This window comes from Vulpes lagopus, chromosome 2 (assembly GCF_018345385.1).
Source record: "Vulpes lagopus strain Blue_001 chromosome 2, ASM1834538v1, whole genome shotgun sequence".
Classification (NCBI taxonomy): domain Eukaryota; kingdom Metazoa; phylum Chordata; class Mammalia; order Carnivora; family Canidae; genus Vulpes; species Vulpes lagopus.
The window spans coordinates 92,873,763-92,894,682 of record NC_054825.1 but is presented as its reverse complement, the minus strand read 5'-3'; the positions used below and the strand labels follow the sequence as shown (position 1 = coordinate 92,894,682).

Below are 20,920 nucleotides of genomic sequence, written 5' to 3'. Positions count from 1 at the left end.
CCTCTTATTTTGTGAATATACTTGCAACTGGGATTACAGGTAGGAAATCAAAGGCAGGGTGCCTTGGTGGCTCAGTCAGTTAAGTGTCTGCCTTCAGCTCAGTTCATGATCCAGGGGTTCTGGGATCAAACCCTGCAGTGGGCTCCCTGCTCATTGGGGAGTCAGCTTCCCTCTCTCCCTCTGCCTCTTTCCACCCCACTCATGAGTGTGCTCTCTCTCTCTCTCTCAAATAAATAAAATCTTAAAAAAAAAAAAAAAAGAATTCAAGTGCAAAACCCCAACCTCAAGAAACACTTAGTACATGTTATAAACATTATTTCATCTCTTAATCCACAAACTTAATAATAACTCTTATGGAGGTCTTTGATTAATGAGATTACTAATAAGTTAATAACAATAAGGGATCAATATTGGTCCATTAATTGTGACACAGTGAATGTAACATAGTAACATGTTGATCAGGGAAGAAAGAAGAAACTGGGTGAGGAATATACGGGAACTCAGTATTTTTGCCTTTACATGTCTATAAGTGTACAACTAGCCTAAAATAAAAGTTTATTTCAAACAAGGTAAAAATAAAAGTAATCACATACAGGATATTTTCTTGAGCAAGAAAATAGGAGAAGCTAATTCTGGTACATCCATATTACATCTTCAGTTTCACATTCTGTTGATTTATAAAGCAATAAGGAAAAGTGGTCGAGAACCACTTGCATGGTGTTGACTGTGCTGGATTCCACATAAACACCTGCTTTCCATACATTTTTTAATGAAATTCTTGCTCATTCATTAAACAACAGCAACAAAAATATGCCAAGCGCTGAGTTGGGTCTGAGGAGTCAAAGACAAAGAAGCATAGGGCCTGTCTCTTTCTTTCTTTTTTTTTTTTTTTTTTTTTTTTTTTAGGGCCTGTCTTTCAAGGTCATAGTCTACAGTTGAGATTCTGAAGCATGCTCAGTGACTACTTGAAGAGAAAAAATGCAGGTTTCCAGGCCACACTCTACAGAGACAGACCACGCTTTAAAAAACACTGATCGATAAAATCTGTCATAAATGCTGTGATAGATGAACACATCTAGGAATCACCGAATTTGATCCTAGGAGGGGAGCTGTGGGAGCAGAGGAGAGAGACACCCAACCCATACCTGAAGGTCAGCAAAGAATTCCTGGAAAAGAAGTGAATTGTTGATCCCTTAACAGCAGAATAAACCTTGAGAACACACCCTGCCTACAGAAAGGATGGCAGAGTACCAAGAACATTTACAGTGCTTCTGAGAGTCACTGAGCTCAGGCTACAAAGTACCAACCCCAGCAGGGGGAAACCAGCAATGCAGGGGAGCCTAACCCTCTGCTAGGGCTGGAGAAAGGGGCTTTGTCTTAATTCAGTGGGGTCTGACAAAATATGCAAACGGGATTCTAGGGTCTGAACAGTTGCTGCAGCCCAGAAAACCAGACTGCCTCCCCTCAACTGCATAGCCATTTCAAAGGAAAAGCTTTTTCACACGTTAATGGTTTTTCACTTTCAGCCTATTAGGGCTTGCAAAATCTAGTGCCATATTGACCCAGGTTGCTTGGCTTTGAGGCTTTTTTGCACTGCTCTTTTCTCTCTCTCTCTCTCTCTCTCTCTCTCTCTCTCTCTCTCTCTCTCTCTTCTGTATAATCAGCACATCTCATTATCGTCACTGTGTTGATACTTAGCAGCACTCCGGCCTGCTACCCTTCTGATTTACTGCCCAAGATCTAGAAACTAAATACCTAAGTGTGAATTAAGAAAACGGTCACTAAAAGAGGGCCTAATGTGTTTCACAGATGTTCCTGCACTGCACAATCCAAGGAACAAATGTCCACTGTCACCTCTGTGCAATCTGTGGGGTATGTACAGTGGTCCTGGGCTACCAGTGAGGAGAATCATTAGGTTTAAAACCAGACTTTTAAAATGCCCCAGCAACGACAGGACCCAGAAAACAGCAAATCTCTATAATTGTTCTCTCAATCTTTGATTTGGGGCTCCTTTTTTTTTTCCTTCTCACTTCTAATTCTTAGACATGTGGCTCACTTGAGGTTTGCAGAAAAGTAAGCACTACTTGATTTAAAAATATAAACAGATGAGAAATTTTAGAAAATTACAGAGAAATCAATGCTGACTTTATTCTTACTACAAACCCACTATAAGAATTGTTCATCGTAAAAAAAAAAAAAAATTGTTCATTGTAAACACCAGGCGCGATTTCCAAGTTATAGGAAGTAAATGCCAATTCTTTATTTCAGTAACCAAGAGGTAGATATACCTTCAACACCATTTATTTTTATTTAGATTTTATTGTTCTGAGAAATTTTGCAGTATAAGGCCCAGCAACAAAGTCAGTGAATACACAGAATAGAATCTCAAAGACTTTTTATTTTTTCAATAGTACACAGCTTATTTAGCCACAAAGCAACTTCTCATCACAAAATATAAGATTCTCCTTGCAACAGTAGAAGAAATAGGTAGGAAGGAGGTGGATAGGTAAGAAGGATCCAGTAGGACTTGAGAACTGTTTTCTCAACCTACTTGCAAAATATCCATAACCTCCCAGCTTAAAATCCATCACTGTGAAATCCACCATTTTTAAAATCCACATGAGCAAAGATAGAATAGAATAATTGTTTTAAAGAATTTGCATGGGCAGAGATAAAATATAATAACTATTTTCATTTCATGATGTCTTTCTTATTTCCAAAAGTCCTATAAGTCACTGCACCATACACACACACACACACACACACACACACACACACACACTATGCTTTTCCTTTTCAGGCTGTAACACTAGTTATTCAGAGTTAGCCATTAAATATTTATTAAAAACTAACTAAACCCTTCTCAGAGGAATGCCAGATACCAGATTGCATGGGTGGGTTGGAGTTATCTAGAGAGAAAGTGAACTTGCTGGGGAAACAGATTTCTTCTGTCAAACACAGTCCAGGAGCTACTCACACCAGAAAGGGAGTTATTGTGTAAGAGTTAAAGCTAAAGGTACAAAATTCAGGAGTAGAACAAGAAAACAGGCCAGGTCAAAGCCAGGAGACTTACCCTGGCAGCAGGTTCCTAGCTCCTGGCTGGGCCAGGAGAAAAGGGTCAGTGTTGGTGTGACAGGCGGAACTGTCTCTCAGAGGGCCAAGAAGATTGCTATCTGATGAGGCATTTCCATTGATGATATGCAAGTGACCTGGAAGAATTTGTGCGAAATGCCTATCTTACAATCTCTGTGCATTCCAGCCTCTCACAGTATCTGGATCAGCGGCATTAAACTGAAATCTATCAAGTTTCCAGACCATTATGACAGCTCCCCTCTATTTGAAGAAGCAGTCCTCTCTGCAGACTAAATAAAGCTTTTTATATAAGGTACCAAAAGGCAAATAGGTCGTACAGCACAGAATCATATGGGAGGCTGTCTGCCCTTTTCCTGTGCTTGCCTTGTTTGCCTGAAAACAATAAAAACCTTTCTGAACAAATGAAAGTGAACTTTGAAAACAAGAAAACATTTCGGGCACCCTGCCACAAAGATATTCTCCAAGCAACTGCAGGCCCTCTGCTGTCATGTATAGCTCTGTATCTCTTGCCATGTACCCATGTACCAGATCTGCAGTTAAAAGAGTCCAGCACAGAACCTTGATGCTCTGATGTGGAAGATCACTAACAGATCTATATGAGGATGAGGACAAACGGGTCAGTTTTCAGTATGATGATGCATATGGGTCCTCATCTAAACTGTCTTATCTTTATTTAATATCTAGGATGCATTTGTTTTTCCTGGATTAACTTGAAAAGCTCTCCTAGGGATCTACTAGGGATCCCTGGGTGGCGCAGCGGTTTACCGCCTGCCTTTGGCCCAGGGCGCGATCCTGGAGACCCGAGATCGAGTCCCACGTTGGGCTCCCCGTGCATGGAGCCTGCTTCTCCCTCTGCCTATGTCTCTGCCTCTCTCTCTCTCTCTCTCACTTTCTCTCTCTCTCTGTGTGTGTGTGACTATCATAAATAAATTTTAAAAATTAAAAAAAAAGAAAAGAAAAGCTCTACTAACAAAACAGCCACCATTTACTATAATCCTCCCTGCCATCTGCCAAGTAATATGCAAGGGATTTTACACAGATACACCTTTAAAGACTCACAACACCACCATCATCACCATTTAGCAAGTGAAGAAGGAGACCCAGCATGCAGGACGGCTGAGATTCAACTTTAAATCCAACTACATGGCCTCTTCCCACGAACTGTATCATGCTCCACAAATTACATGGAAAATGGGCATCCTTTGGATACTCTGGGATTTGCCATCCCTATGAAAGTAACTTATCTGTATAGGGAAATGTAATAAAATAGGGAGGGCACCTAAAGAATCACCAGTCTCAGCACAGTCTCAGATGATGATGACAGCTGCCACATCAGTCAGAAGAGAGAAAATACGGAATCCAAATCTGAAACCTCTAGCGCAGAGATCCAGAAATCACCTCTGTCTTTTAAGTTGATAGTCAACTGCCTTCAAACTCAAAATAAAGTCAAGTTAGTTATTCAAAATCTACCATTTTGTAGGAATTTCCTTCAGAATCAGTTTAAAAGTCAGAAATCGGGATCCCTGGGTGGCGCAGCGGTTTGGCGCCTGCCTTTGGCCCAGGGAGCGATCCTGGAGACCCGGGATCGAATCCCACGTCGGGCTCCCGGTGCATGGAGCCTGCTTCTCCCTCTGCCTGTGTCTCTGCCTCTCTCTCTCTCTCTCTCTCTCTGTGTGTGTGACTATCATAAATAAAAAATAAAAAAATAAAAGTCAGAAATCCAGGGCAGCCCTGGTAGCTAAGTTTAGTGCCGCCTTTGGCCCAGGGCCTGATGCTGGAATCCTGGGATGGAGTCCCACGTCGGGCTCCCTGCATGGAGCCTGCTTCTCCCTCTACCTGTATCTCTGCCTCTCTCTCTCTCTCTCTCTCTCTCTCTCTCTGTCTCTCATGAATAAATCAATAAAATCTTAAAAAAAAAAAAAAAAGAAGTCAGAAATCCAAACAACAGAAAAAAAGGTGGGGGTTGGGAGGTATTTAATGTATGAAAATGAAATCCACTGAAGAATTTGTCCAAAGAACCATTAAACACATGCAGTCCAATTTCACCAAAAAAAAAGAAAGAAAGAAAAATAAAAAAAAGAAATGCAAGTCTGGGTCACTTGGGTGGCTCAGGTGGTTAAGCATCTGTCTCTTGATTTCGGCTTAGGTCATGATCTCAGGGTTCCGAGATCAAGCCCCAGGTCAGGCTTCCTGCTCAGTGTGGAGATTGCTTAAGATTCCCTCCTCTCTCCCTCTGCCCCTCTGTCACTCGTGTGTGCACTCTCTTTCTCAAAAAAAGAAAAGAAAAGAAAAGAAAAGAAAAGAAAAGAAAAGAAAAGAAAAGAAACCAAATTCAAAACATTTATATACTACTCTTCATCTCTTTATACCTCATGGACAGCAAATTAACAGTAAACACTTACCTGATCCCACAATAACCCAAATGAACTAAGATATATGTACACATTTCACTATTTCTAATAATTTTTTTAATGGAATGGCTATTAAAGCAGGATGGTTCTGACTTTGGTTCAAAAAGAGAAACCAAAAAACAAAAAACAAAAAAAAAACAAAAAGAGAAACCATTCTGTTTGTGGGAACTTAGATATAAAGCTGCACATTTGTATATTCATAGGAAAAGGTGTGGTGGACAAACAAAACTATTAACAATGGCTGTGAGGGGAAGAGAGAATGACAATTTTCTACTCTGTATAATGTTTATTCTGCAATGATTTTTTTTTTTTTAAAAAAGAGGTTGATTACTTAAGAGTTTTTTTTTAAAGGTACTTAAACACATTATTAAAAATGTTTAGGGACGCCTGGGTGGCTCAGCTTGTTTGAGCACCTCCCTTCAGCCCAGGGTGTGATCCTAGAGTCCCAGGATCAAGTCCCACACTGGGCTCCCTGCATGAAGCCTGCTTCTCCCTCTGCCTATGTCTCTGCCTCTCTCTCTGTGTCTCTCATGAATAAATAAATAAAATATTTTTAAAAAATAAAAAATAAAAATTATGTTTAGGATCAAAAATTTCTTACAATAAAATACCTCTCTAACTTGACAGTCACCCTCACAGGGAGACACACTTACTTTTGCCCAGCTCACGATCCAAGTTTCAATCCTCTGGTTTAGACAGAAAGTTTGACCTGTGTTCCTTTAGTCCTAGACTAAAATTTCACTTTGACACAATGGTAAAACTAGGCTATGACTCATCTTCCTCTGCAGAACAATGAAAGTTCCAGTTCAGTGGGAAAAAAAACTACTTGAGTTGCCAGTTCACTGAACTGTTCAAATCAAGGTCAAAATATTGGGGCAGGATCAAGGGAGTCACTGCACCCAGATCCTATCTAGTGTTCCTACCTGTCCTTGTTCCTACCAGTCTTTTCGCTGGCCCTCCAAACAAATCTGGAATTTGCAAATAGTTGTAATAGGAAGCACCTGGTGCCCTCTAAGGAAGAGTCAAAGAACCCAGCTGTAACATGAAACGGATCTGGGACCCAAGTCATGAGCACACCTTTCAAATATTGCCAAGGAAAAACACAACTAAAATGACGGCAGGGTGCACAGCTTCAGCTTATATGTATTTTAAGTACCATAATCAACATAGTATTTGTATTCCTATCCCTAGACTCTAGTACCAGGCAAAGCCCATTATCAACTGACTAGATTTTTATAATTTTTATAGATCCTACTCTTTTTATTTACCCTTGAATGTTACTATATCTTGCAAGGTGCTTTAAAATGCCCCCTGGGGAATCTGACTGGTTGGGAGACCTACCTCAGAGTTTCAGTGGCTTACAGCTGATCATAGGGGGAACTGAGATCAAATCCAGGTCATCCCTTGAATGGCTGTCCAGTACCATGTTAATCATACATCACATTTTCCCCCGAAATTCTTTTGTTTCAAAGAAGTCACTCTGTCTACCCTTCTCCCAATTTAATAATTTTCTCTCTAACCTCTGCAGATTATATGCCACCTGGTCTTCCTACCCACCAATGCATTTCCTTTTTAAGCATTAAGATCAGCTAAAAATTCACAAGCCCTGAGAAATTTTTCCAGACAAACCTCACTACACTCTGATGCAGTCAACTGGCAGGTCAGGAAGCCCCTAATATTGGCAAAGATAAACACACTCCTTCCTTTCAAACTAACCCTTACACGGGTCCTTGCAGAGAACCTCCTGGTAGTGCCCCCAACTGGCCCCACCTCCCCATTCACACATACATAGACACCCCAGCCCCTGATGAAATTCTTATTCCAACATACTCAACCTGCCTTGCTTCACGAAGACACTACCAACCAGGAGGCTTGTCTCTTCTGAGATGACCGTTCAGTATGCCCCAAGGTCAGCCTGTTCCCCTGTGATCTCTTCCCATATGACAGCTGATATTCAGAGGAGCCACTGTCTAATACAACATACTCTGCTACACCAGCACCAACCAGAAACAAAGATATCCCCTTCCTGTTGCTCAGAGGAATTTATTCATTCATTCATTCCGCAAGGCGACACTGAGCCTTTTCTGCATGCCAGGCACACAGTTATTAGGAGCTGGATACAATGGTAATGAAGTTTCCTTCCTGTCCTCTTCATGGAGCTTTTGGTCTCGTAGGGAACAAGTAACATTCCCTTGTGCCTCTAGGCCTTGAATCTATAGTAGAAGCACTCAGAGAGTTTTTGAAAAGCTACAAAGTCAAGGCCTCAGTCTGCTTAAATCAGAATCTCTGGCTGTAGGGTTCCAACACTGGTGATTCTAAAGTGGAGTCAAGGTTGAGGATATCTTAACCAACCCATCAAAAAAGGAAACAGCTGACACAAAATCCTGTCAGCCAACAAGCAAGCAGGAAGGATGGCAAGAAAAGCTGGGCCTCCCAGCAGTGGCTTCCTGGGCAGGGCAATTTCTAGACATAAATCATCATTAGTAGATGCCTGCAAGTCCTAGAATGGTACCAAGTAATTTTTTATTTCACATTTTCAAGACTTTTTTATTAACTTTGGTCTCCCCCAATGAGATTATTTTTAACATTTGATCATTTGTACACAGACATCAAGATTAAGACAAGGAAAGGAATTATTTTATGAAAGTTTAGGGTTAATATTGTAAAATAAAAAGGGTCTCTATTAAAGAAAGAGAGATGATAGATAGATATAAAAATTCAGATTTCAACTTACTCAGTTTTTCCCTATTGTATCTCAGTGGGTGACTGGGAGGCAAATACACTGGAGTTCCCCAATCCAGATGACACCACAGAGCAAAGAATTGACAATTTCAAAAACAACACTGAATAGCTAATTTTGAGCAAATATATATCTAAAATTCACTCCACTTTATACCTCGTTTTTTATCATTCCTTTCCCTTTAGATTCTACAACGGTCTTCTGCATTATCAAAAGTTAAATGCAAAGCACTTAAGGTTTCATTCTTTCTACCTAAAGTAAGGTCCGTAAATAAAAGCTTCATTCCCCCCCACCCCACAAAAAAGGATTCATCTCAAAGTTTAATCTGTTATGGAGACTGCTCTGAAAGCCAAAAAAGTCCATGTATTGCAACATCCATTAAAAATGTATTTTGGGGGGGGGGGGGCGTCTGGGTTGCTCAGTCAGTTAACTGTCTGCCTTTGGCTCAGATCATTATCCTGGAGTCCTGGTATCAAGTCCCACATCAAGCTCTCTTTTCAGTGAGGAGCCTGCTTCTCCCTCTTCCTGTACCCACTTCTGCTCATGCTCTCTTTATCTCTCTCTTTCTCTCAAATAAATAAATAAAAATCTTTAAAAAATAAAAACTAAAGTGTATTTCCTGTATCTTTATTTCTAATAAGATCACTAGAGATCTACCCAGCAAATACACAGAAATATTCAGTTCACAAAAATCCAATGAGAAGAGAGCCTCAGTCTTTGTGGAATTTGAAATCATATACACATTGGTTTGCTACTTTTATTAAAAGAACATGCTCTGATTTTTTTTTTTATTCATGAGAGACACAAAGAAAGGGGCAGAGACACAGGCAGAGGGAGAAGCAAGCTCAATGCCGGGAGCTCGATGCAGGACTCAATCCCAGGACCCCAGGATCACACCCTGAGCCAAAGGCAGCAGCTCAACCACTCAGGTGTCCCCTGCTCCAATTATTTTAGTTTAAATGTGCTCCATAGAAAACATGCCTACCAGCATTTACCACCTCATTCACATGGAGTTAGGAAGGGAAACGAGGTAAAGGGTAATTACAAAGGAAAGAAACACATATTGTAAAACTTCTAACCAGCCTGAAAGTTTTCCCACAATGACAACATCCAAGCATGATATGTGAGGTCAAGCAACACCCATCACTTGGGCTTTTGTTTTGTTTTGCTTACTCGGAAAGCTTATCTGACCAGTACACAAATATATACGTTAATCAAGATATGGACATCTGACCTGATGAGAAAAACTAGGTGACCCTAGTTTTTCTAGGGAAACGTGCATGAGCACATCCAACGTGAAGTGCTGCATCTATGTTTCTCATCAATAACACTGTACTGAAACAAAAACTCCTTCACTTATAGACCCCCCCAAAGTACAAATGTCCTATTTGCCCCTTTATCAGCTCTATACAATGTATTTTAAAAAGTAAAATATCTTTTTAGTGAGTACAATAAATCAAGTACACCATGGGATGAGCTCCATCACTATTCAACAGCACAGAGAACTGTCTATGACAATAAATAGTCAAAACATAATAAGCTACTTTGAAAAATGCAGGCAGATAAACTGAAGCACATCTGTCACAAGAGATTTATGGATCTTTGAGTGTTTCTTCCAAAGAAGCCAATAACCGGCTGTCACATTCTGAAGAGAAGGATGAAGCAGACAGTGTTGGGTCTCCACTATCTGGAGTCTAGAAAGATGTGGCATCAGGAAGCACAAACCAGTATGTTTCCATCACCAGCCTGGTGATCCACCACCAGCCTGGTTTCCATCATCACCCTGCCCTCCGTGCTTCTTTTACTTAACAAATTGGGTTCACTAAGCAACTAAGAGAGCCCTGTCTTGGCTGTCACCCCCTTTCCAAAACCTCACAGGCTTGGAGTCATGCAAGTTGACAAACTTACCTGGTAAGTGCCTGCAGGCCTGGCGAGCTCCTGGCCCCAGCAAGTCAAGTCTGCACTTTTTCCAACGAAACGGGGTGGCTGCCGGGCTGCTCATCACCTACAATTGCTTCAGTGACGAGGAAAAAGATGCAGAGGAAGTGGACAACAAAAGCAGCCTGCGAACTGCACACTGGGATGTCCTGTGTTGGGGTGGCTTTTATTTTTCCCATGAGAGGATCTGACTAAAACTAACCCAGCCTCCAGACAGGAAGTTACATTTAGCAGTCAGTGAAAACTCTTCACGTCGTTTTTATTATTGTTGTTGTTTTGAATGTGAGTGTATATGTGTGTGTGTGTGTTTAGTCGTCACAAATAAGGGCCTTTTAATGTTTCTAATCTATTACAAAGAGATTATAACATGTTTCCTGTTTTGACAGTGTTGGCTGGTAAGGGACACCTCCACCCACCTTCCTACCCACTATGTATATAAATAGAGGCACTTGCCCTGGCTACAGATTGGACTGAAGAGTTTCATTACATATTAACTATACTTCAAAGAGCAAATTGGACTTGTGATTCTACTTTCATATGCATATAGACCTTGGAGAAATGAAATTCCAAAGGATTTCTTCTCAATTCCTTACACATTACTATGAGGGAAAAAATAAGCTTAACCACACAGAGTTATAAAATAAGAAGTAAAACTTTTGACTCAGATTTTCCAGCCTCTACTATTTTGTGTATGTGCTGTGCTCTCTTGCACAGTATCCACACACAATAGGCAAAGAAAATCCTTACGCAAAGAACCTCACCCTATTCTTTGTCTATTCTTTTTTCTCTGCTGCTCTGAAATAGAAACTTTTTCTCCTAAGCAAAGATTTTCATATTTCATAGAATAGGGACCCCATGTCAGGATATACACGGGCTTAAGGTAAAAGCCACTTCTTTCCCTGCTACTGGCTGAGGTATGATAAAGGGAACTTGCCTCCTCCTCATCATCTCTGTGTGTTTCCTAGACTGGAAACTGTAGGACTCTGGCAAAATACTTTCTAATACAATTGCCAAATCTGTAAAATGGGAGTAGTGGCCCCACCTCTTTCCTTGGATTGTTGTGAGGAATGAGACAGCGAAAAGTGCAGTGCTGCAGATTATATACCACATGGTCAAAGCCCAATTTTTTTTTTATAAATATTTTATTTATTTGAGAGAGAGAGAGAGAGAGAGAATGAGTGAGGGAGAGGCACAGAGAGAAGTAGACTGTCTGCTGAGCAGGGAGCTTGATGCCGGGCTTGGTCTCAGGACCCTGGAATTGTGACCTGAGCCTGTCTCTAACCGAGACACCAGGTGCCCCAAAGCATAACTTTTAAGGCTTTTACTTTTTTATTTATTTTTTAATTTTAAGATTTTATTCATTTATTCATGAGAGACATAGAGAGAGAGGCAGAGACATAGGCAGAGGGAGAAGCAGGCTCCCTGCTGAGCAGGGAGCCCAATGCAGGACTCTATCACAGGACCCAGGGATCGTGACCTGAGCCGAAGGCAGACACTTAACCAACTGAGCCACCCAGGTGCCCCCAATTATTTTCTCTGAAAGCTTTATTAAGATATAATTCACATAGTATGTAATTAACTCATTTGAAGTATAGAATTCAGAGATCATATTCACAGTTACATGCATCCATCACCACAATCAATTTCAGTACACTCTCATCACCCCATAAGGTAGCCTCTGTTTTCTTCCCTACTGGATAGCCCTAGACAACTATGAAAATCTACTTGCAGGTCTCTATAGGTTTGCCTTTCCTGCACATTTCATTTAAATAAAATTATAGAATCTGTGGTCTTTTGTGACAGGCTTCTTGGACTTAGTGTAATGTTTTCACAGTTCATCCATGTAGCAGTGTACATCAGCACTTCACTTCCTTTTATGGTTGAATAATAGTCCATTGTATAAATACCCCACATTTTATTTATTCATTCATCAGCTGATGGACATTTATGTTGTTTTTAACTATTGGCTGATGTGAATAATGCTGCTATGAGCATTCAGAAACAAGTTTTTATGTTGACATGTTTTCATTTCTCTATACGATTGCTGAGTCATAGAGTAACTCTATGGTTAACCTTTGGAAGAACCATCAGTTTTCCAAAGTGACTGTACCATCTTACATTCCCACCAGCAGTGTATAAAGGTTCCAATTTCCCCACATATTCACCAATACTTATGATTATCTGTCTTTTTAATTACAAACAAACATAGTCAGTATGGACTGACATCTCATTGTGATTTGATATACATTTCTCTGGTGGTTATCAAAGCCTAATTTTATCAGTAGCCCCAAAATGCCTCCATTCTTGTAGGCAGGGCTCAATACTCAAAATACAGAACAACTAGTAAGACATGGGGATCACTTAATCAAAATGAAAACTGGCTACAGTTCCAAAACAAGATCTTAAAGATGTCTGGCTTTAACAGTGGATATTTTCCAACAGCTATGAAAAAATTTCAACATTTTGAACTGGTGTTGCTGTACAGGTTTCATGCCAGCTAAATAACTACTGACCTTTGAATTAGATCTCCAGTAACAGACTGCTAAAGCAGTTGGCCCTTCTTTCTCTACCAAAAGGCTGCTGAAGAAAACTTTTAAGATGAAATTCTCAATGTAAATATATTTCAACCATTTACAATCATTCCTTTCCCTCTGTGTATCTGTATAGGTTTTCCTCTTAAATACAAATAGGTTCTGGGGTTCCTGGGTAGCTCAGTCAGTTAAGCACCTGACTCTTGGTTTTGGCTCAGGTCATAATCTCAGGATCATGGAAGCAAGCCCCACCCCACTGTGGAGCTCCTCACTCTGCAGGAGTCTGCTTGAGATTTTCTCTCTCTTTTCTTCTGCTCTTCCCCCCTTTCCCCACTTACAAACTCTCTCTCTAAAATAAAATAAATAAATAAAATTGAAAAACAACCACATAGGCTCAACTAAAGCAGCTTTCAGACAACCACAGATATTTATAGGAAGAAATTTTAGACCAGATGTGACTTAAAAATCAAATAAATTTTGAAGATAGTCAAGAGGAACAAGTCAGGATCTAGACACTAGCAATATTTTCCCCTTACCTCTTAAAAATGTGATATTCGTTAAAAAGATATATGGACCCCTAAGATTATCACAGCATTATTTACAATAGCCAAATGTGGAAGCAATCAAAGGACCCCTTTGATAAATGAATGGATAAAAAATCTATTATGTGTGTGTATGTATGTATGTGTGTATATGTATATTAGTCATAATGGAATGGAATATTAGTCATAAAAAAGAATGAAATCTTGCCATCCACAACAACACAGATGGAGCTAGAGGGTATTACACTAAGCAAAATAAATCAGACTGAGAAAAATACATTCCATATGATTCCATTTATATATGGAGCCTAAGAAACAAAACAAATAAACAAACAGAAACAGATTCATAAATACAGAATACAAACTTGTGATTGTCACAGGGGAGGTGGTGGGGTGATGGGCAAAACAGGTCAAGGGGACTAAGTACAAACTTCCAGTTATAAAATAACAAATAAGTCACAGGAACGAAAAGTACAGCATAGGGAATATAGTCAATAGTTGTGTAATGACTTTGTATGGTGACTGATGGTAATTATACCTAAGTATAGTGAGCACTGTGTAATACACTCAATTGTGGGATCACTACATTTTATATACCTGAAACTAATGTAACATTGTGTAACATGTTACACATGTTACTTCAAGTAAAAAAGAAATGTGATATGAGGAGGACAGTATTTATTCTCATTCAAAGGGATTATCAATCTAATTCAAAGAATTATCTAATTTTAAATTCAAAAACTGTAATCTAATTCAGAGATTATCTTTTTTAAAAAATGAGGGGACTATCTAATCTAATTCAATCTAATATACAGAAATTATAATTTTCTTTGGACTTTATGGTGTTTGAACAAATTCATGTATGATGTCAACTATCTCTTTCCTAAAGCAACCTGTTTTAGGATTTTCATTTTCTTGATCCCTAAGAAAAGAAAAATAGAATAAAACCTATATAAAACATGACAAAGAAAACACAAAAATGCCATACACTTTTAAAAATAATAACTTTTTCCTTATTTTCCAAGATAAGGCCTCAAGCCTTACAACATGTAATAATAATATGATTCATCCCTCTTCTAAGAAATTTTCCATGTCCCAAGGCTGCACTATGTAATCCATTGTTTTAGTTATTTCTTGGCATACAGCTAACTATGAAACTGGCCGCTGAACTTTCCTATGTCAAATAGAACTTTCCATTGTGGGAAATTTCTAAAACATTCATATTAAGCTAAGTGGAAATGTCATCATAGCTCAGGAGCAAATATGGTCTGTGTCAACCAGTACAAATTCTAACATGGATTCTATACAGGAAAAGCAAACCATTGATCAAACACAAGTACAAAGGCTTTGTCAGAGTTGCTATAAATACTTGGTGGTGAAGAAAATCAGGAGCAAACATCAGCTTATCAAAGTTTTCTGAAAGTTCTTCTAAGATCTAATAGAAGGGCACATTTTTAAATTGTTCTATAATATCAGAACCCACTCTACCCACAGACCCCTTCTTCTAGAATACAAGTTGACCTCATTTCTAGTTCTTGGGAAACCAATAGACCATTTATGTTGCAAGAATCCATCTAGGGTACGCGCTTTCTTCTTCAATCTGGTGTTGACAGCAATAATCAAATTTTGTACATACCACTAGCTCTATTATAGCTCAACAGAAACTGGCTGCCAGCCTAGGCCTACTGTCTCACCAAAAAGGAAAGAAAGGATTGGACTGGTGAGAGAATCACAGAAAAAATCAGCTGAAACTACAGGAGGTGTTGTAGAAGCAAGAGAGTGAAACAGAGCCCCTGGGAGACTAAGCTCTCTCCACTGGGGAGGCACACGCCCAGCAGCTTCAACACGGTCAGGCACAGGTGAGTTGACCTTGGCTGCTGAAGGCACGCATTTTCTTCATCCTTTCTGTTATCTACAAACCCTCTTGGCTTTGAACATCTCATTATAACTGTCAGACCTAACTAATGAACCTACATCTAACCCTGCAGAACAACAGACTAAAGCTAGCGACAAACCACACCTTCCAACATGAGGGAGGCCAAGTGCCAGCGAACACTGGACTTCAGGCTCTTCCTGCAAACTCTCTAGACATTAACTGGTTTCACTTTGTAATTCTTCTATGTGCACTTAGGCCAGAATCAAACATTTTTCTCAGATCACAAAATGCTAAATTAATCTTATGATAAAAACAAGGTCAGCTTTAAAAATAACTGGGGAAGGAGGAGACCTGACTGAAATTTTACTGGATTTGCTGTTTTAGACTTTGAATCTCCAAGAAAACTGTGCTGCAGCTAATAGATATTCTCTACTTAAAGCAGCATGGATGATGCCATTTCCTGGTATGACAAGCAACCATTTATCTCATATTTTAAAACTTGAAATAATTTTAGATTTACCAAAAAAGGTATGAAAACAGTATCCAGAGTTATCATATTCCCCTCACCTAGCTTCCCCAAACATTACCATATTACATAACCAGAGTACGACTGTCAAACTAGATAATTAGCACTGCTGCAATACTATGAACTACTCCACAGGTCATGTTAAAATTTTGCCACTTGTCTTTTCTAGGGATTCGTGATTCAGTCCAAGATTCTGCACATAAGCAACACTTCAAAAATCCAGGATGTGTCCTTTCCAATAAATCAGGCACTATCTAATGAACATTTCTGATCCCTCCAAAAGTTCTGTTGCTTTTCACACTAATGAGTAAGTATCATCATTAACCATGGAGTCTTCCAGGCTAGGAATGTGCTTTTCCTTCACAATTCTCTTCATATTTAATCTGTCAGTTTTATCAACCTTACCGCATAAACAGGCCAAATAGAGCTTCACAATCCCTTGTCCAAAACCCCTGAACCAGCTGTTTTGCCAAATTAGAACCTTTCCCACTTAAGTAAAGTTAATAGAGCAAATTGGGTATATGTCACACTAAAACAAAACAAAACAAAAACAGCAAGATCCAGAGCAATTTCCCCCAATCAAATACCTTAATAGTCCTGCAACAAATACGTGTGTGTCATGAATGGTAAGTGGGATAGATAAGAAGAACTTTTAAAAGCATCCTACCAGTAAAAGATTTCACCAACAAATGAATTCAAGTCAAGATCAGGTTTACTCTCAAATGAATTACAAAGAAAGTACCTTTTGGTTTTCAGAGTTCTTTCAAACTACTGTAACTGCAGATGAGGAATGCTGGAACTACCTATGAAATTCATGGCCTTGTTCATCTCACACCTGCCTCAACCACATCCTTTTTCATTCCGTCTCCTGGCAAGGCCATCTGTAGCGTCCTTCTTATTCTCTGCCTCCTGGCTCTCTCCACTCCAATTCACCTTTCCACAGGTTCCCCAGAGGGATCTTTCTTAAATACCTATGATTCCCTAAACTCATAATCCTCAAAGATTTCGCATGCCAGAAAAAGAAGGTTTGGAGTCCAATCATCTTCATGAAGTTTACACAGGTCTCCACCATTTGAGCCAAGTCCCCTGACAGTCCAGACCATCTACACAGCATTACAAAAAAGGTATAGTCTCTATCCCTCAAGATTCTTAGTAATGAATCCAATCCCGTTCATATTTTCATGAAAGTAATTATTATTTAGAATACAACTTCTCTAATATATCAAAGACTGAGGGACACCTTCATGGCTCAGCAGTTTAGTGCCTGCCTTTGACCCAGGGCATGATCCTGGAGTCCCGGGATCGAGTCCAACATCAGGCTTCCTGCATGGAGCCTGCTTCTCCCTCTGCTTGTGTCTCTGCCTCTCTGTGTCTCTCATGAATAAATAAATAAAAATCTTTTAAAAAGAAAAATCAAAGACTGTATCAGGATACATTTACTCATTTTTTTCCTAGCTAGGAAATTCTACCTTAGTTCTTGATCACATTAAAGATCACTAACAAAATTCCACATGTTGACATGAGAAAGATTTTTCACATGATTTTAATAACCTATCTAAAAATACTCACGACGCTACTGTTGGTATGGTTAAAACAATTACAAAGAGTAAAAGCCAGGAAAACTTTTCTAAAAACAAGCAAAACCAAAAAAGTAACATCAAGGATGGTATTTAATGGGCTCAGTGATTTCTCATGAGATTGTTTTCCCAAAGCATGAAGATATAAATAAAATCTGAAATCATGCCTTTGTTTCCATATTAGTATATTAATGGAATGGAATGACATTATAATCAACAAAATTACATTAGGGAGAGTTAAGCTAAAATCCTCACCATTGAAGAGCTTAGAATTTATCCCCAATCACATAGAGGCTGACCTCAGACACAGACTTTAAGAACATGCCAGTGAAGGAGGAAAGAAATCATATTTTAAGTATTATTAGTTTTATTCCCTAGCATGCAAATAGCCAAAGATACCTACTTGGAATAATGAATTAAAAGAAAAACTCCTAGAAGTTGTATTTCAAGATTAAATTATAAATGTCCTTGCCATTATCTCAGGAAAACTGCAAAAAGTAGTTGAGATTCAGAAGTAAGGAACAAGTACCATCAAATCCCTTAAGGAGATGGGTAGAGAGAGATGGGAGGTGCACACTTCCACTCCCTACATCCAGACAGGTGAGGAGGGCTTTGAGCAGGAACCTGGGTTCCCTCCCAGGGCAGCCTTCCTTTCACAATATGGTGTGTGCATATGTGTGTGTGTCTGTGCGCATGTATGTTTATTCATGTGTAGCAGGGTTTCTCACAAGCAATGCTACTTCCAAACAGAAATGGCCACAGCCTGGAATCAACAGAGGTGAGGTCCCCAGGAACTGACATGATCGGCGTTAGAACAGGCCAACACTACATGGCTGTTTTGAGTGACGCCAAGACTTTGTAGAAGCCAGGAGCCAGTCTGCCAGGCCAGTAGAAGGAGCCCCAAAGTACCGGCTGCTTAATGCAGGGGTACATGGGACATCCACTCAAGAAACAAGCAACTCACTCTGGCAGAAGAAAGGAAGGTCACTGCTTGGGTTCTTCAGGGAGCAGGAATAGTTACTTAAGGGGACATAAAAAGAGTTGCATAAAATAACAACACAAATGCTTTAAAAGGAAAGAGGAATTTTTAAACATTACTTAAAAGGGAAGAAAATGGAAGTGATTTTTCTGAAGTTTCTGCATGTTCTGTTTTTATAAATCAGGTGAAAAAGAAATATTGCCATCCCTTTAGCACAAGAAATTAATGAACACTTACTAAAAGAAGAGAGATGAGCTGATGTGGAAGACATCATCAGAGCAGAGGTTAACAGCGGAGCAGGACAGGGAGGGGAACCAGACCGGCTCTCACATCCAACGAGCACAGTCCGGGCGACAGGCCCAGCCGATGTAGAGGGAAGTGTCCCTGTCTACGATGGGGGCAGAATGAAAATCTGTGGCTCTGGGGCAGATCCCAAAGCTGGAGAAAGGAACTCCACAGGGGAGTAGACAGCTGTGGCCAGGTGAAAAGGGATCTTTCAGGTACAAAGGTGGACTCATTTTGAAAAGTAGAGGCGATAGCACTAACAACAGTGCAGAGCAGAGGTCAACAAGTGATTTTGCTTATAGTGCATCTGCTGGCATTGTGAGAAAAACTCTACTTTCAGAGGGTTCTAGTAACATCAAGCTTCATGAGAAGGTATGAAGAAAAGCGTGGGAAAAGCACGCTTTCTTAGCAGAAAAAGCATTTAGTGGGAAAAGTGACCTAAGTCACACACCCATAGGGCACACCAGCCTGTGGATCCAGATGCAAACTCTTAACACTTGGCCCCTCAGTCACTTGCAGTGACAATCTCAAGCCCATGTCTTCTGTTTGGAGTCTGATGCCCTTATGTAAATCTGAGGATGATGGCCACTCAGGAGGATATGGGTATTAACACATGTGAGTCATCTGTATATTCCTCCCAGAGCTGATACCACACAAAGATAGCCCTGTCTAATTATGGCCACGCCCACCCAAACTGCCACGGGTCCTCCCTCTCAACTTAGGAATGAGGTGTAATCATCTGCTTGTGACCACTTAGGGCTGAGCATGGGGAGAAGACGAAGGAAGAATCCAGGTAATAACTAGGCAGAACCAGGGCCGAGGAACTGACCAGGAGTGTGTTCATCAGCTCCAGGATTTCTGAGATGATAGCATTTCCAAGGGGTAACCAGGTAAGGGAGAGGAAAAGCAAGTACTGGCTATCAGTCAAGAATTTATGAGCCATGGGATGTAGCAACAAGGTCTCACGGGGAAATGGGGGGATGGGGGCAAGCCAGGTTTACTGAGCGCCTACTCTGTTCCATGCATTGTGGCGAGAACCAGTTCCGAAGCCAGGCAGAGTGACGCAACACCAAGTGCCACAGAAGGGAGTGCTGGGGCACTCACGATCCCTGCGGGGATCCAGCTAAAGCACCGAGACAGGCTGTAGCCTGTAAAAAGGGAAAGGAGAGGGCAGAGGCTGAACAAACACGGTGGGAGTGATCACTTCAGAAGGCAAAAAATGTACAAGCAGCCTATTGTTAAAGTATTCTAAGAAGTCACAAAGAACAGAGAGGAAGATCGGAGGGTGGAACTTGGAAACAATTCCAGAAGGTACAAAGGAGAAAACAGTGATCTACAAACAAAGCAAAAACAAAAAACAAAAACAAAAAACAGGCCCTCTTATCCCAGGGCAGCCCCTGGTGGTGAACAGGCCATGCCCAACCATGCAGCCTGGGATCACTTAGGTACCATTCCACACAAAGCTCAACTTTCCATAAAATGTTTCCCCTTGGGGAATGTCCATGAGTAAACCTGTCTATCTATGAAAGTATAAATAAAGCGAATATAACAGACTTGGTCTTAAATCGGAAACATTGGATTAAAATATCTTCCTGAAGGTTGCCAACTCAGTAGAGCGCTGGAGGCCCTTATGTCCCTACTGGAACAGGAATATGTAACTGCTCAGTAAAGACTCACCGACACTGGGGACCCTAATCTTCATGGTTTCTTCACATTTATTGTTACTGATGCCTGCAAAGTTCCTACAAATTAAGCTGTGCCAGTATCTCAACTCCCATTTGAAAGATGAAATAACTGCATCTCATGACACCAAATGAAACCCAAGTTCGTTCTGGATGTTCTCAACCTCAGAATCAGACAGCTCCCAGCCCCAGAGCTTTTCTGTTCACTGATCATGAGCCTCCCAAAGCAGCTCGCTGACGTTCAAGGGCAATAACCGAACCAGCATGGAGCCCAGGGAGTCCCAGGTCAGCTTCCTAAAAGTAAGTGATACTATACAATACTTCCTCTCTTCCTCAGAGTCATAGCCAAAAATCATATGAAACCAAGAGGAAATTACGTTCCTCAACAGCAGGAAGGTTCCAAGTATCAGGTAGCAGCAATAGCTGCTGAAAGCCAGTCCTGCCCCACCCCAGTCCAAACTGGCATAAACACCAACCTCCAAATCTTTTGGCCACTCACAGGGGAGTCTTCCAGCAACAAAAGGACAAAAGGACCTAACACTGCTGCTCCAGAGGGCATCACAACCAAACCCTGAAGGAAGAAGGTGCGGACTCTTCACAAGAGTTACTAATCTGACCCCCTCCACACCGGAAAGAGTGGGGAGGAAAAGGAAATGAAAGCAAGTGACTCTAGGTTCTGGATTTCATATGCAAGAATAGCCAGCAACAGGTGCAGCGTTCTGGTGAAATTAAGCCTCTCA

At 40.5% G+C, this 20,920-nt stretch overlaps 1 protein-coding gene across 8 annotated transcripts in view; it reads right to left on the bottom strand.

The window, feature by feature from the left end:
• Positions 1-20,920, bottom strand: part of UTRN (utrophin) — a 496,122-nt gene that overhangs the window by 429,246 nt on the left and 45,956 nt on the right. For 3 of the 8 annotated variants that reach the window (XM_041741760.1, XM_041741708.1, XM_041741741.1), the window contains exon 1: positions 10,153-10,299. The exons of the other annotated variants lie outside the window; for them this stretch is intronic. In XM_041741760.1, the coding sequence (XP_041597694.1) occupies positions 10,153-10,246 (94 nt within the window). In that variant the 5' untranslated portion in view covers positions 10,247-10,299. Of the gene's footprint in view, positions 1-10,152; positions 10,300-20,920 lie in introns of those variants that run through there. 8 annotated transcript variants of the gene reach the window in all.